General features: G+C 40.6%; 2 protein-coding genes and 1 long non-coding RNA gene across 3 annotated transcripts; 1 reads left to right on the plus strand and 2 right to left on the minus strand.

The window, feature by feature from the left end:
• Positions 1-289: 289 nt before the first annotated feature.
• Ptp4a1 (protein tyrosine phosphatase 4A1) lies at positions 290-6,502 on the minus strand. The gene is made up of 5 exons (XM_004846111.4): positions 6,312-6,502; positions 5,086-5,178; positions 4,699-4,829; positions 4,366-4,440; positions 290-3,924 (listed from the first exon to the last, which is right to left on the minus strand). The coding sequence occupies exons 1-5, from the start codon at positions 6,414-6,416 to the stop codon at positions 3,807-3,809; spliced, it is 522 nt and encodes a 173-aa protein (XP_004846168.1). The 5' UTR covers positions 6,417-6,502; the 3' UTR covers positions 290-3,806.
• LOC147829479 (uncharacterized) lies at positions 6,432-8,379 on the minus strand. The gene is made up of 2 exons (XM_087205151.1): positions 8,202-8,379; positions 6,432-6,851 (listed from the first exon to the last, which is right to left on the minus strand). The coding sequence occupies exons 1-2, from the start codon at positions 8,238-8,240 to the stop codon at positions 6,756-6,758; spliced, it is 135 nt and encodes a 44-aa protein (XP_087061277.1). The 5' UTR covers positions 8,241-8,379; the 3' UTR covers positions 6,432-6,755.
• A 106-nt stretch (positions 8,380-8,485) lies between these two features.
• On the plus strand, positions 8,486-13,910 carry LOC147829480 (uncharacterized). The gene is made up of 2 exons (XR_015448899.1): positions 8,486-8,588; positions 10,794-13,910. It is a non-coding gene; the product is annotated as an uncharacterized LOC147829480 (long non-coding RNA).
• Positions 13,911-27,174: the final 13,264 nt, after the last annotated feature.

A 27,174-nucleotide genomic window follows, 5' to 3' on the forward strand; every position in this document is an offset into this window, starting at 1 on the left:
TCAAGTGACATGTTTTTAGTCTTTTAGTCACCGTGAGACAGTGCCTTCTGATGTAACTGTTTCAGTGCAGCTGTTCCACGGACTTGGTGCCCTGTAATGGACATCTTAAGTCAGAGGTCTTGATCTTCAAACAGTTGAGATTGTAGTTGTTACTGCAGTGTAACAGTATTCTAACAAAGAAAGGGTTTTTCTGCAAAAATAGAAGACAAAGTGAAAAAAACTTCAAGATTTTATACAAGTCTGTTGGAAGAACACTGTCTTTAATGAAAATGATTTCAACAGGAAAGTGTTTCAGGAACTCAAGTTTTAATTGGTGACATAAAAATAACCACATACATTTATATTAAATGTGGGTTAGTAGACAGGTTTAAATGCAGATTTGAATCCTTCAGTTCCATAATCTATTAGTTGGGCTCCTAATTCGAAGCTCAAACCTTGCATATATAAAACTGAGACAATATTACTGGAAGGAAATATTATGAAAATTACTTGACACTAAGATTTTTTTTTGTACTGGGTATCTAATTCATGACCTTGTACATGAGAGGCAGGCGTGGTGCCACACTGAGCTGCATCCCCTGCCCAACAAGATTTTTAATGGTGCTATTATGACAGCTATATACATTAATTGGTCAGTATGGCACTATATCAGACCATAGAATTTCTCTCCATTCTTCTGTTCCTCTCAACATAACCAGTTTAAGTTGTTAAAAGTAAATACAATTTTGTTTTACTTTTGTTCCAAGCTTCTGCTTGTTACCTGAAATGTAATGCAGAAAAATTAAGTGTCAGATACTTTTAAGCCAGTTTTTAATTTTCAAATCAGGTGTATGGAGGCACAGCTACACACAAACATTATTCAAGAAATCAAGAATGTGGAGTATAAACATGGCACACACTACACTTAATGAATTTAAAAACTTAAAAGAATTTCAATTTACATGTATAAGAAACACTGTTGCTTTTATTTCTATTTTAAGTATTTTCATCAAATTACATGCTCTAAAATTTCAATTGAAACACTGTTAATTCTGGCAAGAGGTGGGGTTCTTACTGGGAACCCCATCGTTTATGTTCTCTGCAAAGGTCTTAAATGCCTGGAAAACAGTAGCTATTTGTCAGGTAAATACAGCTACACATAACAGACTCTGAGAGATGGAGACTGAAGCACGTGGGAAAACCACAGCATCATTCTTCAGGGGGAGGAGACCAGATGGAGTCATATGCCCTGGGGGCTGCCTCCAGGTATAGAGTGGCTTAGGGTCCAAGACTAGGACAGCAACAAATGAAAGTTGCAGTGCACTACAAAACGACCAATGGCATTTCTAGGGTTCTCTTTCCACTAAATGCAGATGTAATTTTCTTGTTATGATTCAGTAAACCTATTACTTCTATCAGCGACATTAGTTTCTATAGACAAGCCTAGGCAATTACTATTTACATTGTCCCACTCACAGCCAAATTTTAGAATACTACCTAGTAGTTTCATCAAGACTAATTCTTTCAATTCTTATCAGACAGATGGAATCTTTTAGGGTGCATTACAGGCATTCCTATGATTGGCCATATTTACAAGATACAAAATAACCTGGTTAAAAAGCAAATCTGATGTATACTATACAGATAAGGTTTATAGTGATGTTAGCACCACATATACAAAATCCAATACTGTAAATTAAACCTTTTAAACTTAGATTTTCATTATGATGGTACCTATTCTCTCCCAATAAACACAAATCCTGCTTTATGAGCTATGTGGTAATAATGTTATCATTTAGTAATCAATTACACAAATTTCTTATCAAGCGTAGGCTGTATTTTAAAAAAATAGCTTAGGTTAAATAAATTACCCTAGTCACAAATGATCTAAGATTTAAAGAACCGAGGTCCCATAGGCATGTTTTTCCTTTTGCCTTGGCAAAAATTTAAGGATATGTAAGTGCCAAAAGTGACATGAAGAGATGGAAGTACATCTTTAAAACAAGGTGGAGTACCATCTTACTCAGATTTTTAGTTCACATTTATAACTGTTTATTAAAAATGAGACAAGGACATCTGTCCCTTTTAGATAAACCTATGCAAAGGAAATTATTTCAGATTGAAAAAAAACTTTACTAAGCCTTAATGTGCCAAGTACTCAGGTTCAAGTTAATTTCAGTATCTTTAAAGGCATGTAATAATTAATTTGCAAATGAGAAAACTAAGGTTCAGAAGTTGCACAAAACCACTTAGTGCCTCACCGAGCTGTAAAAATCAAGGTCTTCCTCTATGTACTTTCTCCCAGGTACACAATAAATTGGTTCAAAATTGTCTAGATCAAGAAGTTTATCATGTAAAGCATTCAGTACTAAATACTGTTTATAACCATAACAAATTATATCCAAAACCTTACTAAAATGACTTCATTTAACCCTTTTGTTTAAAAACGACAGTTTACACCAACTAGCATTAAGTGAAGTGCAATTCATTAGTTTTGTTTTCTATAAAAATAAGTTAACTTTAAGCAAAGCAATCTCAATGATAAATGGATTTCATTATTTATTTAGATGTTTAAGCTCTTGCACTAAGTTTTTACAAGCTGGTGAACACTGACAAATTGTTTGTCCCACAGAACTGTAACCACACATTCCCAGACAGTATAAATATATGGCTGAACTAACATTAATACACATCACCATTTTATCAATTACATAATAAAACAAATTATGAAGTATCCAAATATTAAGTTACACAGCTCAAAAGGCATATAAAATATTAGATGTCTGCTCAATTCATTAGCAGAAACTCACTTCTGTTTTTTGCAAGAGGCTGGGAAAAGGAAAAAAAAAAATCACACTGCAAACAAAAATAAGTTGGTAAACAACTTCTGATAAGTATGGAAAAAATTACAAGAATTTCAGAAATTTTATGATTAAGAATTGTTCTAGCTACAATAACAAAGCATCTATACCTTTTAAAAAATATTTACTAAATTAAAGAGCATATTCTACACATGTTCTGCACAAGACAAAAGCAACATTTTACTAAAATTATTGAATAGCCCACTCCTAGTCTTTTTTCAGGCCCTCCCTGTTAAGTTGCACCTCAGAGTGCAAGCATTAAATTAACTGTAAGGCTTTTTTTGTCTGAGACATTAAAGACATGTGCTTCTGTAACAATGTAGATTTTCAAAATGGAGGTTTCCCAGAACAGCAAAAATAAGACTTGTAGAAAGACATTAAATAATCACCATAAGACTTGGTAATAATCAAAAAGAACAATCAATGTTTAAGCAAACCTGATGCATACTGGTTTGAGTGTGAGATGTAAACATAAAGTGAGCAGGAAAATAGCCACATAGGCCCTACCGTGTTTGAAATGACTGAAGGAATAAAACACAGGTCTAGAGTATTCTTAGTTCCTGGAATTTTGGTTCTATGTGATGCTAAAAATATAAGAGTATTGTGCTGGGTATTTTGGCACCTAATCTTTCTAAATTTCTTATGTATCATTAAGATTCTGGCATGGGAATATCCTAACTCAGTACTGGATGGTTTCAGGAAAGTCAACTGGTACAAATGATAAGCACAATTTAAATGCTGAACAATAAGAATCTTGTAGTAATTGTCCAAATATGCTGATCATAACCCAAACCCAGAGATTGCGATTCTGTTAAGCTTGTGTGTAGCCTGTATAACTGCTTTGCAACGCTCCTACGGAAGCTTCGTTAGACTCATTCACCGAGCCAACACATGGGCTAATCTGTATGACAGTCAGGTCCTGCCTCAAGCTGTACGTCCAAGGCAGTCGCATCAGGCATCCCAGTTTTATTGCATGCAACAGTTGTTCCTGTGACCGTTGGAGTCTTTGAACCGCAGCCGCATTTTAGGACGATACTTCTCCAGATATAAGAGTTGCTTGCTGTTAAAAGCTCCGCGCCGCTTTCTGGAAGGAAAAGACAAAAGTGACTTATGGTGATGGAGTCAGAAAGCGGCTCCTTCTGATGGCAAGGAAGATGACTACCACGGCCACAGCAGGCACGTTCCAGAGAACTAAAATGAGACTATATGAACTGCACTGGGTGTTTCATTTGCTATTGTCAAATGACCTCCCTTTGGAACCTGTGCATTTTTATCATCTTATTTACACCGCAATAAAATGCAAAATCACAAGTTAACAGTCAACAATCTAAAGCAAAACAGTAATTCAAAGAACACTGTTCAATTAGAATCACAGTATTCACCATCTACATGGAATGTTAACACTTTTTGGCTTAATTCCATTTTAAAAATGGCAATAGATGGGCAATTTGTAACACACTTGAGACTCACTGACATTCAACAAGAAAACACAAGAGGGTGCAAATGAAGAGAATCCATTGCTTACTGTCTTATGAACTGTACTGCATCTTCGTATTTCATTCCACCTTCAATTAATGCTAGGGCAACAAGCACTGGAGCTCTGGTAAGGTAAGAATTATTTGATAAATCATTATTTCAAAATCAAATCCTGGAAAATCTCATGCCACCCGTTCGCAAATTGAGAAGTGTTAACTATTCATAATTCTTATTAAGCAATACCTGTAGTTAAATTCTGACTTTATATATAAAAACTTGGAAGGAATTTATAAAGTGTACTTTTAGATCAACTCATGTGCTTGCTTTGGCAGCACAAATCACTCATATCTTTATCTAGACTCAAATTAAGAACTTCTCTTACCTCCCAAGGCCTGCAACACAATGGACAGCAATACAACAACCAGGTTCTTCACGAAACTTAATTTTTACAAGATTTAACCAGTCATCAACAATCTGGTTGGACGGTGGTGCACCATCATCAAATGGCCAATCCTAAATGAAGAGAATTTTACATACTTCAGATATTTAATAAGTTTAATCACATTTTATTAAGCCTAAATGTCCATGAAATATAACTCCTCTATCCCCATGAAGATTTAAACTTTAAACTTTTGCTTAGCTTTCACCTGTATTCACGTGAAAATTTTGACACTGTATAATTTTGTCACAAATTTAAGCTTCCTGAGGTCTGTGGTTTAATAAACTTTTGTGAACATGGTATCATAAAAACATAAGGATAAATACTCACAAAAACATGGATGCCTTCCTTCTCTACAAGTGTAGTGTCATACGTTGCTTCACATACTCTTACTATTGTGGTAACTCCATACTTCTTAAGTTCCTGGATTAAAATACACATCAAAAAAAACAATGAGGTCTTCCTCAGGACACCACTGTTGCTCATCATTTGATACTCTGATCATTGTAACCAATATGTATGCTGGGTAATAGAAAATCATGCAAACAATGGTACAACTTCCTATGTATTTTTAACCTGACACAAATCTTGTTTAAAACAGAACTGTACAAAAGTAAAAATGTTAAATAACACATTTTTAATAAATTAGAAATCCTTAAAAAACCGGCCCTTCATATACTGAAGTTATTTATAGTCATGGCAACACTGGATTGGGATGAAGCACTAACAAGAAAGGTATACAAGCAACAAGGACTGAGATGAATACAACCAAAAGAACCATTAACAACTAATCAAGTAACCTATCCTGATTAAATTACAATAACTTACGCCTTCACTCATTTGAAGTAGAGTATAATAAGTATAATACAGAAAGTTTTAAACCTACTATCATTTAAAACTACAGGCTTTAAAATGCATTACAGATTATAACTCTTCTGGCATTCAAAAATATATGAAAAATAAAAGCAGCATTAAAATATTTCCCTATGATCTCAGCAGCCTATTTGCTATTTCTGAACAACTGTAGATATTAATGAAGTGAAATGTGCGTGTTCAGGTAAATTGTTGAGCATTACATTCCTTCCCTAATAAAAGGAGGCCAGTAGGTAGTAAGGCAATGTTGGCTACAAATCTGCCAAATAGCAGCAGAATGAGTAGATAAAAATTGGATTCTAAGCACTGTGTGGGGCCCAAGACATAACCTAACTTGAGTTCATGGCAGTATGCTAAGAAGACTGGACAAAAATCCATAAATGGTGACCTTCCCCTGTCAATCCTCGTAAGAGAGGGCTATACAGTTCAACTTGCCACGGTAGAATTAAGCAAACTCAAAAGGATGAAGAACCAGCTATTCATTTATTAACCCACATGCAAGCACATGTCCTGCTCAAACTGTGTAAAGTAATTTACCTCTCACTTAATGAACAGACCGATATTTCATCTCTAGGAACTACACCTGTATGTCATCTCATTATCTTCTCAAACAGTATTTTCATAGCTATAAGCCTCACTTATACTACAATCAATTTAGGACATTAAAAGGTATCAACTCTTACCTCTATAAACTTGTTTAAGGTTGCATTGGTTGGATTGTGTGTAATGAGGAATCTCATGCTCTTGTATGTGACTTCCACAGGAGCTGGGCGGTTCATTCGAGCCATTATTTAGTTAAAAAAAACTTAAGAGGATTACAAACGATTTTAAAACTTGAATAGAAATGATACAAGAAACTGAAGTCTACTTCAATATACTCCACTTGAACTTCTCAGTGCTTTGAGTATGGTATTGGGAGTACTAGGAAATGAAATCAACCTCTTAACAAGAAGCAGCAATCCTTTAATCCAGTAATACTGAGGCAAGAGAAAGGAAGTGCACTAAGGTTTACCCCATCCAGGTCAGAACTCTTGTAAAATGCTCTACGATTTCAATTCACCACTTCTGTGTCCAGGTGAGCCTCTCTCACCGGGCTTATTGGTGGAGCAGTAATGGATCTCTACAGTTCACTTGTCTGCATAGAGGTCGTGCTGTGCCTGGCAGTAATCTCCACTGCCCTTCAGAAACTCCATAAATGTGTGACCAAGAACACCACAGAACTGCTGTTTAAAAGAAAAAGAGAGAGGAAAAAAGTTATTTACCAATTCAAAGGGAATGTTATGCTTTTACAGAACTCAAGTGTACAACTATTTTTTTCAAATTAGAGCCGAAGATATTTTACTTGAGTAACAAAATTTAAGAGGGGGTGTGTGACCACAGATTAACTGAGTGTAAAGCAGTGTTGCATTTGGTGAAATGCTGTTCTCTCTCTTAATAGGTGGCCACAGGTGTCACAGCATTATGTACACACTATATACAACTTCCTATATTCATCATCTGATCAACCTTTTTTCACAATACAAATTTTATGAAGTTTCAAATTTTGAAAGTACTAGACCTTGCAAAATTTAACTCATATTTGGAAAATCATTTAAGTTCCTTTTCAAGTTTTTGCTTTTATATTTGATGTTTATTAAACCACTCTGACAGGGATGAGGGAAATGTTAGCTGTATAGTTTTCCTACAAGAAAATATAATTATGTAAGGCCACTGTCCTAAACATGTACACATATTCTCAAGAGGAAACTACCAAATAAAACCCTATAATAACAAAAAGGTCCCATTTGTTTTGCATGGTTAAGTTTAAGCATTGTAAAGAACTTACAGAGTCTGCTTCCATTTTCACTTTATACCTTTAAATACAGCCCGTTTCTGGAACTTTGTTAAATGTCAACTAGTTTATTTATACGGTGATCTCTCAGACCACAAAGAGCAAGTCAAAGGCCCAGTCTGTTTTTCGGCAAAACAAAAGAACCAGCATTGAGACTCCTTTATTAAGGTCCCACGGGGAAAGTAACTTTCACTGTCGCAACCTGTTCTCCGGAGCCCCGAGAGGCCGCGGCGCCCACTCCCCCCCTCCAGAGGCGGCGTCTCAATCTGCGCCGGAGACGTCAGCACTCCCGGGCAAAGATTGCAGCAAGCGAGATAATCCCACTGCACCTTCCGCCCGAGCCTGCGCCGCGCGGCCTCTCCAGCACAAGCGAAGGCTTGGGGTCCCGCCGGCCGGTGGGGAGGAAAGAGGGTCGCGGGCGGCGCAGGTTCCGGGGCTTCCGAAGCTAGCCGGCACGTGCGACCCGCAGATTTCCCCCCCGCCCCCCCGCGGCCGGCCAGCGAGGTCGCGCAGGCGCAGGGGACGCGGCGGGCGGCTCCGCGGCGTGGCCGGTCCGGGCCTGGGTCTCCTCGGCCGTGTGTCCGCGAGCCCGGCGGGGGCCCGCGGCCGGCTCCGGAGCCATCTTGTCTGCGGCCCGGCGGGCACCCGCTCCCGCTATCACAAAGGCCGGGCAGCGGCTCACGGTGGCCCCGGGCGCGGAACAAAGGCGACGGGCGGGCGCGGGTCCCGGCCGGGTACTCACAGGAATATGTCTACTCATTGAAGATTGTGGCCTAATCATACAGCCGGTCCCGAGGCGGCGGCGAGGCGGGCGGCGGCGGCGGCGGCGGGGCAGGGCGCGGCGGTCGTGGCGGGGCGGCGGCGATGGTGCGGCGGCGGGGGCACCAAGCGACCATGCACCGAGCGGTTGAGAGTGCGTCACGAACCGGCGCAGCTAAGCAGCCAATACGCGCGCCGGGCGCTCTTGCGTCACAAGCCCTCGCTTTTATAGCCAGCGTGACGTGCGCGCCCCTCCGCCCGCCAATCATGGCCCGGGTCCCGGCCCAGCGCAGAAGTGCGTGAGCGGAGGCACGCCCCTGCGGACGTCAGCTCCCGGCGGCCCGCGCCGGCGCGAACCGGTTGATGAATGGTGAGGGCGGGCGCGTGAGTGGCTCTTGGTGGGGCCGACGGGAGCGCTGGAAGCCTGTGGGGAAGGGGCCGAGCGCGAGGGGGAGCCGTCTGGACGGGAGCGGCTCCCGCCGAGAACCCACCGCACCGAGCCACCTGGGCACGAGCGTCACGCGGAGGCCGGCGTCTGAGGGACGCGCCAGCCGAGCCGGGTTACCTCGGGCACGCGCCCTTGCCATCTCCGTCAGCCAGGGACATTTGTGTTGCCCGAGCGCCGGCCTGGTGACTCACGGCCGAATGCGGGACGTGACGGGAGGAGCCGGCCTGGGTCTCGTCTTCAGAGCCCGGCCTGCGAGCTTTCGAAAGCCCGGGAGCTGTGGTGCTGCTGCCGCTGCTGCCACCGTGCAGTGGCCACACTGCCCAAACCCAGGGTTTCTGAAGAAGACTCTGGTCATGTCATGGACTGATGTCATTCTTTGCGTCAAAACCTAAGCTTTTCTTTTCTCATTCTCAGCCCTGTGGTTCCACTGTCTAATTAGGCCTTTAAGAAGGGAAAGCCTTACTGCAGTTTTGTGCCATACAAGGGCGAGGGCGTCATTGATAAGCTGAAAATCCTTTCTCCTCTGCTTTCTGGAAGGAGTAAACAAGACCTTTACCTGCTTTGCAGAACTTGGTTTCCCCCTAATACTGAGGCCTTTTGTTTGCTGTTTTCCCTGAGCATTAGATTGAAGCAGGCTTTAGGGATCAGATTGTGTCCACAGTCACTATAATGTATCATCTCAGGATTTATTAGACCTTCTAATTAGAGACTGGTTGTACAGTTATTCAACTTTCTTATAAAAATGTACTCTAAGCAAAGTAAGTGCTTTTGAGGAACAGAATTAGGCTAGACTTTTGAAAGAACAAAAGTCAACTCATCTTCATTTTAAAGAAAACTGCCTGCCTAGCAATCCATTTAAGTGAAGGAAAACTAGAGAGCCTGAGATACAGATTATGTCCCTTCACAAATATAAAAAGAATAAGTCTGAGAGAATATAGGAAGATTTAAAAAGTCCTGTGATGGTAAGGTTGAAGCTAAGCAGACCAGGGAACTCAAATCTCAAAGAAAAAGATTCATTTTATAGAAATTAAAAACTCATGGCAAGTGACAAATAGTAATTTCATGTTGCGGTAAAATAGTGGCAATCTGTAGCACAGGCAGATTTAAATGACAAGGTTGTTTAACGTAGAAAGCATAACTAAAGACAGCCAATCTTACCCCCAAGCTAATACAGTGTTGATAACTAGAATAGTGAAACTATTCTGCATGTAATGACTTTTCAAAAAAAGGTGGGATAAGATCTAGACTCCACAAATGCTAAGCAGAGCTCTGTCTGCGTTAAGCTAGTTTTCTTGTAGAGTTTGTGATACAAGCTGTGACTTGTGCTCCACAGATCCTGTGATTACCACCAGCAGTGCTGACATGAAGTACTGAGCTATGCTCTTCTAGCCCAAATGCTGTGCTCAAACTGGGAGAATCAGCCTCCCGGGCAACGTATCACCCTGTCCTACTTTGAAAAGGACATAGTTCAAGGATGAAGAACAGAGGCTTTTGCTGCTGAGAGAACATATTTTAAACAAGTCATAAGTGGAGGCTTGATAACCAGCCTGCTAAATTCTCTTAGGGTAGTCATGGGTCTGCCTCTCTGGCCACTGCCATGTTATGTATCCTGAGCTGCAGTGGCTCACTGCTGTGCAGAAGGTATCTGCTCTATTGAGTCCAATAGTTTCAAGCTGCTGATTCTCAGAGCAGTAATCCATCCCAGCATTGGTCTGAAGAACCCTGTGAACTGAGAATTCACTAACCTTCACAGACTGGCTCGGCACTAGCACCTCTACTTCTCTACAGGTGATCTCTAATAGCCTTGCAGGCAGTGGTCCAGACATCAAAAACTAAAAAAAATCTTTAAAAGCCAATGCTTACTATAAACTCTAAAAGATTTTTCTCTCCTGCTAAACAAGATAGCCCCTTAGAGAGAAGTTATTTCTTTTAACTAAATATGTGTCCTTGACGAAATAATGAGGACTTTTCCTCAGTATAACCGAAATAGAAAAGTCAAAAGCAGGAAAACAAAGACTGTAAGAATATAAGGAAAACCCTCATGGGAGATGAGAGAATGGAAGCCAATAAATCAGAAATCTTTACAAGGATACCAGATCTAGTAAACATTGATTCTGTTTATTCCAGGTGTACAAAAGAAATGGAAGATTCATCCTTTTCAGGTTGGTTGGAGCCATACCACTGATAACACTTAATACAGCAAGAGTATTATCATTGCAATAATAGAATGATCAAATGTAACAATACCAACTAATGTTCAAATGATACTAATGATACTAATGTTCAAAGTATAATAATACATCAAGTATATTTAATGGAGAGAAATACCTCAATATGCCATAACCCAGTAGGTATCTGGATTTTGCTTTTGCTATTATAACAGCCTACTTTACTTGTAATTTCTTTTTTTTTTTTTTTTTTGGTACTGGGGATCGAACTCCGGTCCTTGCACTTGCGCAGCAGGTGGCGAAACCACTGAGCTAAATCCCCGACCCTAACAGCCTACTTTATATCCATAATTAATCTTTCATGATTATTTTAAAAAGGTAAAAATGTGTAGAGTTCTTTGAACATATAATTTAGTGTTTATTTTTCAAAACTAACCCTTGCTATATTTTGAAAAGCAACAATTTCTTCCCTTAAGTTATGCATTTATTTTATCAAGAGTCTGTTAGGGAAATTTCAGTGAATAATAAAATCCTAACAGCAGCACTATAATTTCTGTAGGAAGTTTAGACAGCAATTTCCAATGAGCAATCAAGCTTGTCATAATAAACATCTCAAGGAATCTAACCTAATGACAAAGTCCAAAGGCCAGTAGCTGGGTGTGGGCTATTGTATTTTATACATACTCAGATACAGAAAGTGTCAGTCACTTTACAATGAATGCACAAATGAATGTAGCTGAATCAGAAGTAAACATCTTATTGAGACCTCACATTCAACCATTAGCAGTAATTCTCTGGGAAGTTTTCAAGGCAGGTGTTGAACAACTTTGTAAAAAAGTGACCATTTTAAGAAACAGTTCTCTTTATGTTATGCCATTTTCTTTCCCTTTACTTTTCATGGCTAATTTTAATCCAAATATAAACCTGAAAATTGCTTAGGTAGTTTTCAGCTTAGTAATGCAGCCAGTTAATATAGTATTTATTTCCGTGGGAGTCCAGCATGCGCGTTAAGATGTGACAGACAGATTAGTCGAAAGAATATGTATTTGCCATTTGCAGGCTCCCAGGAACTGTTTCTTGGGACTGAATGGAGGGATCTAAGAACCCATAATAATTCATTGCATTTTCATGGCATGACTGATTCATATTATGCTACCTGAAGGAATATAGTGAGATAATGTTTATTTTCAGAAAACTTTCTAAATTTCTCTTGTTGTTTGGTAGCCCAAATACAAATCAGTTGGGAAATGGAAATAAGTAGGGCCACTGTTGCCTTGTGGTTGTCTAAAACATTGAATTCTGCCAGTCTGAAGTGAGACCAAAATAGCTTAGGAAAGGAGAATTTAATCTGGCTAGAGAAAGGAAATGGAGTATAAATAAATTTTAAAGGTTGATTATGCATGCTACAGCAAAAACTGTCACTTGACAGATTTAATTTGTAGAGTTGGCATTTAGGCTGCAGATAATCTAGACAGTGACCTAAGCAGCATTTGTGGGCAAGCCTTACATAAGGAGAACTGTTTTTGAACAATTTCCTGCAAACATAATAACTAGTTAACAAAAGCTATAAGAGCCGTGCTTTTCCCCTACCACAACACAACTACTTTTTAACTGGGCCATGTTCAGCAAACAGGGAACATAAGAAATATGTAGAAGCTTTGACTTTTTTTCTATTTAAAGGTGGCTGTCACATATTTCTTAAATCTTCAGACGTTAGTGCACATAGTACATATTCAAACAATGTCCATTTGGGTATTACAGAGTTGCTTTAGCACTTAAAATCCACTTAGGGCACCCCATGCCTAATTTTTCTAAGTTGCATTTGCCCCCTTCCCCTAGTTTCACAATCCCAGAGTGTTCACTGGGGTTTTGTCCTAGGGCCTCTTGGCTTCACTCTCTTCACAGGTTGTCATGCACTTTGAAATAAGATACAAATCATAATTTACATAATTATACTACGAAAATAGTTAAAATGGAAAGAAATAAACCGAAGTGTTAACATTGTCATAACTGTCATCCAAGTGTTTCACGAGTGTCATTGAATAATGTGATGATAAACCTTTTTTTCTTCATAACTTCCTACCATTTTATAATTTCCAGAAATGCTTCTTGTACTGGGGAAAAATCATTTCAAAGGAATGTTGAAAGAATTAAGAATATCAAATATTCTTAATATTTTCAGAATGGCAAGGACTATCTTCAGAAAATGAGTGTCTGTAATGTTATATACACAGAATAATTTGAAACATTAACTTGTATGTTGGCTACTCAGAAGTAGAGGGGTTATTTTCAAGATGTAGAAATGGAGAGAATTTATCCAAGAAGAGGTTGTTCTGACAGACCCATAGACTCATAATCTCTGCAGCAAGTGCAAGGTCCCAAGTTCGAACCCCAGTACCAAAAAAAACAATAACAGCAACAACAACTGAAGGGTCCAGTTTATGGTAACCTGGCTCCAGCAGTGAAAAAACATTACAACTCTTCTCATTCTGTTTCCCTGTTCCCGGAGAATTAATCTGATTATAATCTACCTTTAATGTGGCTTTATTGAAAGTCTAATGTGAGGTGTGAGAATTTCATGTTTAACCAGGGAGAAGCTACCTGAAAACTTGAGATAAAGGTACATAAGTTTATTTTCAAAGAGCTAAAGCAGAAACTGCCACAGTGAAAGTTTTTATATACATATTTATGGCTATAAACTATGAGGTCATCTCTAAACCTATGACCAACATTTGGAAACATCAAAACCCAAGGTGACCTGGATGCACTCTTGAGGGCATCAAGTGGAATGATCGAGAAGTGGAACTGGGTTGATTTTCCTGTACCTGTGCAGAGGAAGATTGCAACAGAATTGAGGCTGTGACTGGGCACACAAAGGGGCAAGGGCTCTGTGGATTTGAAAGTTAGGGTTTCTTTATTCAGCTCTTTGTTGGGAGGAGGCATTGCTGTTGTAGATATATCTTACTATGGGAACGCTGTGTTAAATATTGAGTGCAAATTGTATGCTGGTAATGTACTAAACACTGTATCAGTCTTCCTGTAAGTCTCTCTGGAATAAAATGATCATAAAAATCAGGACATGGAGCTTCAGACTGCTTTATCACACAACTTTTATGTGATGCAGCTAGGATTCTAACCTCTAGTGTCCTGATGAAGGGACCCCTGCCTCTATCACTCTGGGAGGCTGCTTGTTCTCCTGGCCTGGAATATCCTCCAAGGTTATTTTTAAACGTGTTTCTTTGCTGTTTTTGATAGAGGAACTCACTACATTGCCTAGGTTGGTCTGGAACTCTTGCACTCAAGTGATCCTCTGATCTCAGCCACTTGAGTGGTGTGCACCATATATAGACTATAGGTGTGCACCAGAATTATTTGCTCCTTAAAAATTTGTTTTACTTTCGTATATTCTGATTCTTTGCTCAACAAATAAAATTTATTTATTTATTTGTTTATGTTTGGCTTTTTGAGGCAGGGTCTCCCTTTGTAGTTCAAGCTGGCCCTGAACTCACTATGTACCCCAGGCTGGCCTTGAACTCAGAGCAATCCTCCTGCCTCAGCTTCCCGAGTGCTGAGACTACATGCGTGTGCCACCACATCTGGCTCTAACAAAATTTAAATATTAATTTGGTTTCCAACTTGTTCTGATTCTGGAAAGGAATTATTTTATTACAAATGCAGTGGCATTCAGTCTTCTATGCATTTAGGAAACGTGAATCATAGATACAGACTTTGCCCTTGGAATCTCATGATCATTTCAAGAGCAGTTTTCTCCTAGAGATGTGCTACTCAAAATACATTCTGGAAGGGGTGCCAATTTATGAACTGTTACTGGTCTCAAAGGAGATAAGTACAGTAATTGAGAGCAAGCACTATAAAACTTGTACAGCAATTTTTTGTTTTTTATCAGTGCTAGGGATTAAACACAATAGTACTCCACCACTGAGCTACAACTTAAAACCCCCCCACCACCCTTTTTTTACTAAGTTGCCCAGGCTGGCTTCAAGCTTGTGATCCTCCTGCCTCAGCCTCCTGAGTAGCTGGCATTTTGGGCATGCAGCACATTGTTCAATTTGTATAGCAATTTGATAGGATAAATCTGTATCTATTGAACTTAATTTTTTCTTTACACTTCTGTAGTAATTCATTCTTGTTGAGAAGCATGGCCACAAAGGTTGGAAACCATGGAAAGCAGACATATCATGAAAAGCATTACGATAGCACCTTCCTTAGTCTTTCATGAGTGAGCCCACTGTCTGACCTTTTCCAATATTATTTATTCCTGGTCTGCCCTTGGTTTCTTTGGTCAGGAAAGAACAATTTGCCTCAGCTCCCTTCCCTCAGCTTTAAAGAACTGATTGTGGTTTTACCAACACACGTACATGTTTTTGTGGAAATAGCAATGTGGCTGGGGATTTAGCTCGGTGGTTCCGGTGCCTGCCTCACAAGCACAAGGTTCCAAGTTTGATCCCCGGTACAAAAAAAAAAAAAAAAAAGTGGTATGAAATATTGATGTGTACCTGTCAGAAGATTTTATTGCAGTCCGCAGTGGTTTGTCTCCCTCTGCCTGCCTTCGCACTATTTTAAAGGATTATTTTCTATTCTTTCTCTGCCACTCTCTTTCAGTGTATAATTCCACTGTCACTTATAGGACTTCTCTGGCCTCAGCTTTCAAAAATTCAATGGTGACTCTAAAATGTGCTTCTGGTGGCTACTATGTCTGTTCACCATATCCCACCCTACAGAGTAGGGTGTATTTTTTTTTTTTTGTCTCACTTTTTCCTACTTGGCCCAAACTCTCTGAAGAACCTGGGTTTTTTCCCCCACCATTAATAAATGTGAAATCGCCACCATTAATAAATAAATAAATAAAATGTGCTTCCAGTAAAAAGTTATCTCCTCAGCTTCAGATACATATTTCCATAGGATGAATTCCAGGTACCTTGCAGTTAACATGGCCAAACCTGAGCCAATAATCTCTGTCCTGACGTCAGTGCCTCAAACTTTCTGCCCCTAGGTGCTCAAGCTGGAAATCTGATAGTTATACCAGAGTCCTGTTCTTGGCCTGAGAAGAGACAAGTATAGAAACAGACCAATTCTTCTCTTTTATCTGATTGGCCACCATGTTCTACTGAGTCTAACTATAAAATATCTCAGAAATTTCTGATTTTTACTTTTGGAGCCTTAATTCCTTCTTTACTCTGTCCCTTCCTCCTTCAATGGTATTTACTGAGTTGTATTGAAATAGCTTGATTAAATGACTTCTAGTCTTAGCCAGGTGTGTTGCACGTGTCTATAATCCCAGTAGTTGGGAGGCCGAGGCAGGAGGATCACTGAGAATTTGAGGCCAGCCTGGGCTACATAGTGAGTTCAATACTACACGGTGGGATCCTGACTCAAAAAAACTAACTAAATAAATAAATGACTTCCAGTCTTGTTTTATCTAGTCCATCTTGCATTTCAGAAATTCAGTGCCATTTAAGAAATGCATACCTGATTTTGTTTTTCTTCTACTCAGAATCTTCCAGTGGCCTTCCATTAATTTTTAGATAAAGTCTAACTGACCCTCTCTTACTTCCCTTCTTTCTTAATTTGCAGTACTAGGATTGAACTCAGGATCTTGGAAATACTAGGCAAGTAGGTTTATCACTGAGCTACATCACCAGCCACTTGTTTTTTGTTTTCTTTTTCTTTTTGAGACAGGGTCTTGTTCTGCAATTCAGAGGCTGACCTTGAACTCCTGGCAATCCTCCTGCCTCAGCCTCCAAGTGCTGGAATTGTAGGCGTGTCCCACCATGCCTGGCCATCCCCAGCAATTTTTATTTTGAATGAGGGTCTTGCTAAACTGCCCAGGCTGGCATGAACCATGTGATCCTCCTGACTTAGCCTCTGGAGTAGCCAGGATTACAGGTATGTGCTACCATGCTATCTTAAGTCCAGACTCTTTAACAAAATATTTAAGACCTTCTAAGATCAGATCTTTGCCTTTCAAGCCTTACCTCCTGCTCCGCTGTTATCTGTCTAGGCTTTTGAGACCAATTATGATACCTAAAACATTACTCCCTCATCCCCTGTGAGGTCTCACATGGCAGAGGCCGTGGTACATTACTTTCCTTGTGCTCAACACAGCCCTTGGCACATGACAAGCATTTAATAAGCATCTAGCAAAGTCTGCGCTGTTGGTGTGTCAGGGTTTTGAGTGCCTGAATGACTGCTGGTGTTTGGTAGGAAACAAGCCTTGAGAAACAGGATCTGGTATCAGACGATGAGATTAGAAGGTGAAAACAGGAAAGCGATGACAATAATGAGCATGCTTATCTTGTATGAATCTCCCACAAAGCACAGATGGCTGACTAATTTGCATGTCACATTTGGGCATTTCTCCTAAATGCTGATCAATAGCTCACTTTTACATTACTGCTTAGAAAATTCTTATTCTATTTCTCAAAATGCCTAACAACTAACTAATAGTATCAGTGACTCAGGAATAAATTATTGATCCGGTACAGATTCACCCAAAGTGATAGTGACATGCTGATCTCTTGGCAGAGCCTTCCAACAGAAAATTGTAGAGTCAACTTCCCCTGTGTACTTTGTAACCCTTGGAAACCATGCCCTGAAGAAATACTCAACAGGACAAACCTGAACGAAGTTTGCCGTAATATCGTTAGATGGATATATTTTGTTACGGTGACCAGATGTTTAGATTTGCAAAAATGGGAACTTGGAAGACTAATTGTTAGAAACTTAAGGAAAATATTTCCTTTTTAAAATTTAATTTTATTTTTGAGACAGGATTTGGCCATCTAGTTCAGGCTAGTCTTGAACTCACTGTTTAACCCAGGCTGGCTTTGAACTTGTGATGATCCTCCTGCCTCAGCCTCCCAAGTGCCGGGGTTACAGGAGTGTGCCCCCACACCCGGTGATTGTAGTGTATGTGCTGCTGCAGCGAGCACTCCTTTGTCTTTACTGTGCTATTTACACCAAGCAATTTCCACATGATGTTAAAGTTTAACTGAGAGCAGCACTGCCCGTGTTTTGTGGCCAGTGTGTAATGTCCATAAACACTGACATGCTGCCCAGTCAGAGCAGTGATAAAAGTTTCAGAACAGTCTTCAGTGTTTATAACAGCTTTTTTCAATTATATATTTTGAGAGGGAAAACTTTGGCAGTGGCCACTGTACACATAAGGCTTAATTAGGGGGCAGATATCTTGTGGCAGTCTTATCCTAGTTAGGTTTTATCCTTAAACCATGCACACAAGTTATGATACTATGAAAATCATTTAAAATGTCCCAGTTCTTAGTTAAAAAAAATTTTTTTTAGACCTCTGTTTTCTACATGATAATCTTTTGTTTTTAAGAGCTTAATTTTTTTTTTAAAGCACTCCAACTACATAGGGCAGCTCCTCTGTCATTCATGGTCATGGTTAAAGGAAATTTTTGTTGTTGTTTGTTTTTTTGAGACAAGTTCTCACTATGTAGTTCAAGATTGCCTTAAACTCACTATGTAGTCCAAGCTGGCCTTGAACTCGTGGCGATCCTCCTGCCTCAGCCTCTTGAGTGCTAGGAGTACAGGTGCGTGCCATCATGCCTGGCTTTGTAAAAGAAAATTGTGAAATCTCTATTATATCGACACATCATTTGGGAGAAGCTGAGATCCAGAAGCTGTTAGAATGGTGAAAGGCAGCACGTTTTTCCAAACACAAGTAGATGAAAAAATTTTAGGAGCTGGGGGTGCAGCTCAGGGGCAGAGTACTTGCCTAGCATGCCCAGGACCCCAGATTTGATCCCTGACACTGAAAACAATCATCTTAGAGTCATCTAAAGGTCTGAAAAGATCTGGAGGGTCATCCAGCTACAGTTCAGGAAACTGTTCTGGAAGGAGAAGTGACTCATCCCATCCCAGTGGTCAGAGAATCACCATTCATCTCAGAGCCAAGGGGAAGCCCTCACAGCAGGAACATACCGAGCATTTCCATGCAACTGAACCCCTCAAGTGATTTCCTTCATATCACTTCCTTTACCTTATCTAACTGTATTTCTCACTGACATGAACATGGTGTATGGTGTCGGGAGGAGAATGGACTATCTCATTCTGGATGAGGAAAATTGGAACACCCCTGGTAAGGGAGCCAGGCAAAACTGAAAAGTGCTGCCCTGGACTCATTGTTCTTCTAAGACTAGGATGCTGGACTATGGGAAGTAAATGCTCAGACCTCTGAGGCTGACTCTTCAGTCACCTGATTCACAGATGGGCTCTGCAACCCTAAAAGCTTCCAGCTGCTGTTGCCAAAGATTGCTCATCACTGCAAGGCAGTGAAAGCATGCTGCTGGAAACAAGGTAGTACATCACTTAGGGAGACAGAAGCTTCCTTTTTTAGTGCAGTGAACGAAATTTTTTTGTGGTTCCAAAAACTCTGAATGCAATAGAGCTACAGGAGCCCTAAGAATACTCCAGTACTCAGGCTCCATGTTCCCTGTGCAAACAGACTGCTGAAGGGGCCTCTGGGGATCAATAATTTCAAGGAGTCTATCTCCTATAGTTCTCAATCTTCTCCAATGAATATGACATGGAAACTAGATTCTTAAATGTTCTTTCTGATTTCTAGGCAAGTCTTCCAAGGTCCCTTGCTTTTACTTTGAAAATCTGACTTGATCCTTTGAAGATGGAGATGGGTCTGCCATGGCCATCCATACACCTGTGCTTCGCACGTCTCTGAGGGCCTGCAGAGCTCAAGTTCTCTGCTGAACCACCTAAAGCTCCTCTGAAGAAGGGAGGGTTGGTCAGCATTGGTCTCCTGTTAGTAGACAGCAATTGTTCCAGGAGGGGAAAGATTAGCAGAAACAGACTGATGGTTTTTCTAGGAATTCATGGAGTAATTGCTGCTTTGCTTGGCTCTGTTCTAGTATTGACTACATGTGAACATCTTTAGCAGAAAGCCTACCATGAGGGTCAGAGCTGCCAATGCTGCACTCAAATATCTTCTCCTTGTATGGTTCTGACACAGTTTCCATGAGGATCTACTGTGGATTGGACTAGTCTAAGAGGAGGCCATGGAAACAAGAATAAGACTGCACCCCAAACTGACCTATGTATACGCAGAGAGGGAATCCTGTTTGTTAAAATGTGTAAAGATGTGGGCCAGAGACTTAGCTCAGTGGTTCCACTGCCTGCCTCGAAAGCACATGGTCCCGAGTTCTATCCCCGGTACCAAAAAAAAAAAAAAAAAAAAAATGTGTAAAGATGTTTGTTGATGAGTGCTATGGGATCCAGGACCAGGGATGCCTAATTCTGCCCAAGGAGTTATACTGTAGGAACTATAGGAACAGAAGTGAAGACAGGCTCTAAGGAGGAATCTAGAAGAAAATTTCTCATCCCTGGACCACATACTGCCAGTATTTATAACTGCATAAAAAGAACATGAATAAAATACTTTTCATATGCACTGAGATTTTCAAAAGGGACCTGAAACTTGATAAGAATAGAGGAAAAATCAATCCTTTTGTACAGAAAAAAAAAAAAAGACTGTAGGACTGAATTGTAATCGAATACAGTATATTTCTGGTGAGAATTGTAGTCTTTTTTATTGTTTTGGCTGAAGCAGTCTGTTAATTTGAATATTTGTGCTTTCAGTTGTCTAGATTAAAAAAAAAATGTACTGAATTGGGGCTGGGAATGTGGCTCAGTGGCGCCACACCTGCCTAGCAAGTGCAAGGTCCTGAGTTCAATCCCAGGTAAGGGGGTGGGGTGAGGTACTGAAATGCAAAAACAAACAAAACCCCACTAGATATTGCCTATGTCTACATAAATTTCTAGATTGGTAACTGGGAATTTCTAGCTATGCCTATAAGCTTATTAAAATAAGGTCAGCTCACTAATTTTGATGCTCTACCACTGTCCTTTCTTATTTTCTTCTTTAAACAATTATAGCAATTACATTTTAAATAAGCTGAGTCAAATAAGTTAATTGTACCCTGTTACAATTGCACTCTCAGGCTTGGTGATAGCTCAATTTAGTTATGCTCACAGCACAATTTCTTCCTTTACCCTCTCTGACAATGCCCTGGTAAATTACAACTGTGATTTACTTTCTGCCTCGACCACAAAGATACTAATTTCCAGTTTCCCCCTCATAATCTAATCAGTGACCAGGCATTAAACTCTTTACCAGGAAACTACACTTTCTTTAGCATATTGCTGCTCCTTGGCTTTGGCTCCAAGCTCTAGAGTGTACAGAGGTCCAGGGAAGGCTAACAAGTCTCGCTACACTGACAAGTCTAAAATAACTGTCCCATGACTTGATTCCAAGCTGGCTTTCATTAATCTGTTTTTGCCAACGAAGTACTCTATTTGTAGGGCATCCGTGTAATTATTTATGAGGAAGCACACTGACCTTTGGCCTTTGCTACTTGCTAGATCATGGAAACCAAAACTGGAGATTCTACCCAAACCCTGTCACCAATGCCATCCTATTTCTTTACGATCCTGAAGGGAGCAAGACTTTATCCTTATATTAAAAGTAGAGTTTTGATATCACTAACAGATTGTAGTCAGTATGCAATATCATACAATTTCTGGTGACTCATTTGATTAGGCAAAATAAGTAGTTTGAATTTGCATAGTTGCACAAAAAATGGTTTGAATTTAATCAATGTATGCAGATATACCTTCTCCCAATTATTTTGGAACTGTGAGGACCAGTTAAACTAAATTCTGGTAGAACTGTTTGGGAGATTTCCATGTAACTGTTTCTAGAGATCTTGATTAAAGAGAGATGATGGTAGTGAAGTGATGTTAAGGACAATGAACTTAAAGACATAATCCTAGCTTTGAAACAGAATATTTATATGTGTACAGAGGAAAAAAAAAAGCCTGGAAAGAAAGACATCAGAGTTCATCCAGTTGCTGTTTCTGAACTAGCATGGATTATGGGTATTTTCTACTTTATAGTTTGTCTTCAAAATTACAGTGGCTTGTATTTTTTTATAAATGAGGAAAACTTTACTGAAATTAAAAAAAAATGTCCTGGTAATTATGATCAAACATACACATTAAGAGTCTTAAAGCAAAATTTTGGCAGGTTATTAAAAATAAAGATCACCTTTTAGAAGGTCAGATGTTTAAAGTACGAAAAATACTCATTGCAGGATGTGAAATCACTAAAAATCAGTAACTTTTAAAGACACCTATAATGAAGTAGCTGAGAAAGAAATAAAAAAAATCAATTTTATCATAATATCTAAAAAAAAAATACAACCTAGGGATCAACATAATCAAGGAGATGAAAGACCTCTACAATGAAAATTATAGAACACTGAAGAAAGCAATTGAAGAAGACCTCTTATGTTCATGGATGGCAGAATTAATATTGTCAACATGGCCGTATTACCAAAAGTGATCTACACATTCAATGCAATCCCCATGAGAATTACTATGAAGTTTTTCACAGATCTAGGAAAAACCTAAAATTCATATGGAAATACAAAAAGTGCAGACTAGCCAAAGTGATTGTAAGCAAAAAGACCAAGGTTGAAGGCTCACAATACTTGATTTCAAATTATACCACAAAGCCATAGTAACAAAACAGCATGGTACTGGGACAAAAATAGACATATAAACCAATGGAACAGAACAGAAAACACAGAAACAAACAACAAACCACACAAGTACAGTCATATGATTCCGACAAAGGAGCCAAAGACACACTGTGGAGAAATGCAGCCCCTTTAACAAACGGTGCTCAGAAAACTGGATGTCCTTACATAGAAGATGGGAACTAGAGCTTGATCTCTACTCTGTACAGAAACCAAGTCAAAATGGATCAATGACCTAAATGAGACCTGAATCAGAAACTGCTAGGAGAGATCACTGGGGAAACCCTTGAAGACGTGGGTACACGCAAAAACTCCCTGAAGAGAACTCCAATAGCATAGGAGCTAGAAGTATGCATGGCCAGGAAGTACCTTACATGCAAAATGTTCAACACTTTTTTTTTTCTCCAGAAACTGTTTATTGGGCTACAAAATCCTGTCACAAATTTTTCAAGACTACCTTCTGTGACTAAGGGGATTAACAGTAAGACAATAACAATGATAAAAATTTAAAAACAAGCAAACAAAAAACCTCAGGCCACAATCATAGTATCAAACCTGGAATTTAGAAACATTATCTTTTCAATCACAGAGAAAATAACTGAAATTGTATATAAAGTAATAATAATGAGAACACTGTACATATTCCCTATCTATGATTGAGCCTTTGCTAAACAATGCTCAGAGGAAACTTTTATACTTTTTCATACATAAATACATATATACAAACAAAATATAAAAAGAACAAAAGCAAATAATTTTCAAGTAATGAATTTAGTAGAAACTGAATCAAAGCAATCAATTTAAAACGGAAAAAGTACTATATCTAAAAACATTTTCAATTTTCCAAAAAGTCATGTCTCTGAAAATCCAAAACACAAATTTTTAAAAGACTCTAATGAATTTATACAGAACAGTTTTATCTATTAGGGAAATCCAAACCAAAACTACACTGAGATTCCATCTCACCCCAGTCAGAATGGCTATCACCAAGAATACAAAAACAGTAAATGCTGTTACAGGTGTGGAGAAGCAGGGACCCGTTTACACTGCAGGTGGGGACATAGAAGGGCATGGCCCCACAGACATTTGCATGGAGGCTTCAGAAAACTAAAACCAGAGCTGACTGATTTGGTGCACATATGTGGAATCCCAGCACTCCCGCAGGTGGAAGCAAGAGGATCAAGTTTCAGCCCAGCCTGGGCACCTGAGTAACTTACAAGACTGTCTCAAAATAAAATATATAAAAGGGGTCAAGGATATAGCTAAGTGCAAAGGTCTTGGGTTCAGCTCTGAAAAAAAATCTAAAAATAGAACTGCCATTCATTCCAGCTATCCTACTCCGTGGTATATTTATGAAGGAATTAAAGCCAGCAAACTGGAGGGATATATAATATCTGCATACTCATTTTTATTGTGGAATAAAACAGCCAAGATATAGAACCAGACTAGGGGTCCATCAACAGAAGCACGAATGAAGAAAATGTGGTGTATACACATAACAGTGTATTATTATTCAGCCGTTAAAATGGACAAAACTACATCATTTATAGGAAAGTAGACAGAACCAGAGATCTTGTTACAGTGAAACAAGCCAGACTCACAAATATAGCATGTTTTCCTAATAGATGGAACCTAAAAAAGGCGACATAAAAGTAGAAGGGAAACTATTATAATGGAGGGAAAGAGGATGATGGATATGACCAGAATATATGTATCAAAGCCCATGTTTCATTAGATCAATAGGCACTAATAAAAGTACACTTTAAAATATTGATTGTTGCTCTTGCTCAGATATGGTTGATCTTGTAGAAGCTGGGCTAGGGTAGCAGATTGCAGTCACATGGGCATTCTGGTGTGCACAGGTGGGTGTGGACAGCATGGTGCACCCCATGCCTCCCAGAGCCAGGAGAAAGGGTTTTTCATGTTGCAGCCATGGAACGTGATAAAGGGCAGAGGCAGATATGCTTAACCCAATTTGAGAATGTGTATCAGACATCACAGGATTCCCTATAAATGTGTAAACTGCCGTGTTACTTACCAGTTACAAATAAATCTAATTTAGAATACCAATTTTTAAACTTTACAGGGGCCAGGTATTACAAACGTTATTGCAGAGCAGTTATGGACTTCATTTCCAACTCTGGTAATACATTGCTGTATACTGCATACTGTAATCACCCACATCCAACCTGTAAATGCTGATCATTTCTGTAATCTGGAGATGAAGGATTCAGAATACTGTCCACAAATTTAAAATATTTATTTTGCAGTACTGGGAATCAAACCCAGGGTCCTCACGCTGAGCTGCATCCCGAGTCCTTTTACTTTTTATGTTGAGATGGGGTCACATTAAGTTGCCCAAGCTGGGCTGGAACTCGAGCTTCTCTTTGCTCATCCTTCTAAAGTGCCAGATTCACTGAATTACAACAATTTTTTTTTTTTGTAGTATTGGGGATGGAGCCCAGGGTCTTGGGCAGGCAAGACAAGCACTCTGTCTGAGGTACATCCCCAAGCTTTTTAAATTTTTGAGCAGGGTCTTGCTAACTCACCCAGGCTGGCCTGGAATTTTTGATCCTTCGGCCTCAGACTTCCAAGTGGTTGGGCATACAGGCACTGGCCAGTACTCCTGCCTGTAGTCTCAGATAATCGGAAGGCTGAGGCAGGCAGATCTCCAGTCCAGGAGTTCAAGTTCACCTTGGGAAGTACAGTGAGACCGCCACCTCAAAAAGTAAAATGAACAAAGAATCATTATTAAAAAGCAAAACTATAAAAATATTTAAAAGAAACCGTCCATCTGGGTGTGCCACTCAGACCACTGGGTGGAGAAAGCAGGTTCAGGCCTGAGGCCCGGGGTGCAGGTGACTCCAGACCCAGACACCAGTGGTTGTGAATTACTCACCTTATGTCAGTGCCTCGCTTGGCTGAGGTCGCATTGAGTCTCGGAGTGGTCCCTGCAGAAGCTTCGCCCTCGGTGTGCACTGCGCAGGCTGCAGCCCAGCAGCCCCTTTTATACCTGGTCCCCAGGGCGGTCTGCTCTGCCTGCCCCGTCCTGTCACGTGACCACGGCCCGCTCCTTTGGAGTCTGCGGACCCGGGTGGGATCTACTGTCTGCATTCAGAAAGCAATCCTGTGTGTTGTCCCAGTGTGAAAGGTTTTACCCATTTAAGCCTTCACATGTTGCCAACAGTTTGACTCTTTTTAAAAATGGCTAAATCAAGCCTGGTGTGGTGGCACACCCTTATAATCCGAGCACTCAGGAGGCTGAGGCAGGAGGATCTCGAGAGTGCAAAGCCACCCTGAGCTACAAAGTAAGACCTCGTCCCCCAAAACCAAATAAATAAGTAAATATATAAGAAATGAATGAATGAATGAGTCAATGAGAACCGTGAAATCGTGTTTGCATTACACAACGGGACAGGCCCTCTCCGAACCCCAGGCGCCAGGGCTGCACTAAAAGGCAGAGCATGGACACGGGTGGGTAAAGAGGCGGGCACCAGAGTGCACAAACGCTGCAGTCGCGACCCTGCCTGCTGGGGACACGCGTGGCAGAGCCTGCAGGGCCGGGGCTCCCGATGCTGGAGAGGAGCCCGCGGCCCTCGCGTCTGGGTGGCGAAGCAACAGTGGCTTCCCTTGGCCAAGGCAGGACAACATTGCGCGAGCCCAGGCGGGGCGTCGGCGCCCAGAAGCGCCGGCCGTGGAGCAGCGCCGCCTCCCCAGGCTGCTGCTTCCGAGCTGGCCTGGTTGGGCCCTGCGCCCTGGGCACCTCACTGAGGACTGACTCAGAGAGAGCAGTTCCGAAGGAAGTAAACAGTAACCCGGCTGGGGCGGTGGGGACCCCGGAGGGAAGGAGGAAGGAAGGAACCTCAGGTGAGGGCGCTTAGCAAAGAGCTCAGGAAGGGAGGCGAGAAGCCAGAGCGGCCTGCTGCGGCCTGAGGACTCTGCAGCACCAGACCTACTCCGGGAGAGCTCCTGAAGGGGCTTCTCTACTTCAGTTTTGTTTTTGTCAGGACCTTGCGCTTGCCAGGCAGGCGCGGCGCCACTGAGCTACGTGCCCGGCCCTGTTTGTGGTCTTGCTGCGTAACCCAGGCTGGCCTTGAACTCGATCCTTCTGCCTCAGCCTCCTGAGTGCTGGGATTACAGGTGTGTTTAGCCACACCCGGCTCGAAAGGACCTTTCTGAAGATTAACCTTCACATTTCTGAGCAGGGCAAAGAGAGAAGGCAGCATTTTTGAAAGGAGGATTCTTGCTGAGTGTAGGGGCTCATGCCTATAATCCTGGCACTCAGAAGGCTGAGGCAGGAGGATTATGAATTTGGGGCTAGCCTGGACTACATGGTAAGATCCCGTTTCAATAAATAAACAGGAAAGAGTATTTTAAATACATTTTTGATGGAAAATAAATTGAAAACTAACAATAACCACCCATTCCTCTTTTTGAGACAGGGTCTCTCTATGTAGCCCAGGCTGGCCTTGAACTCACAGCGACCCTCCGGCCTCAGCCTCCTGAGTGCTGGGATTACAAGCATGCATGACCACACTGGCATTCCTTTTTTGCAAAATGAGACAAGGTCTTGTTACTTTGATCAGACGGCTTCAAATTCCTGTGCTCAACAATCCTGTCTCAGTCTCCTGAGTACCTGGGAATATAGCTACAGCACCTAGATAATCCGATTTTTAAAAACTCAAAAAATCCAATCAAAATTTTAAAATTAAAAAAAGTTTTTTCTCAGCTATGTTAAGGTCAAAG

Source organism: Heterocephalus glaber, unplaced genomic scaffold (genome assembly GCF_053883595.1).
Source record: "Heterocephalus glaber isolate CG9 unplaced genomic scaffold, H.glaber_assembly_v1.0 deba00000594, whole genome shotgun sequence".
Lineage (NCBI taxonomy): Eukaryota > Metazoa > Chordata > Mammalia > Rodentia > Bathyergidae > Heterocephalus > Heterocephalus glaber.

Coding starts and splice junctions, on each gene's coding strand:
- Ptp4a1 (XM_004846111.4), bottom strand. CDS start 6,416: ATGGCTCGAATGAACCGCCCAGCTCCTGTGGAAGTCACATACAAGAGC. Junction 4,830..5,085: donor AGGAAGGCATCCATGTTTTT/GTGAGTATTTAT, acceptor CTCTTCATTTAG/GATTGGCCATTTGATGATGG. Junction 3,925..4,365: donor GCAGTACAGTTCATAAGACA/GTAAGCAATGGA, acceptor TTTTCCTTCCAG/AAAGCGGCGCGGAGCTTTTA.
- LOC147829479 (XM_087205151.1), bottom strand. CDS start 8,240: ATGATTAGGCCACAATCTTCAATGAGTAGACATATTCCT. Junction 6,852..8,201: donor CAATGAGTAGACATATTCCT/GTGAGTACCCGG, acceptor TCTTTTAAACAG/CAGTTCTGTGGTGTTCTTGG.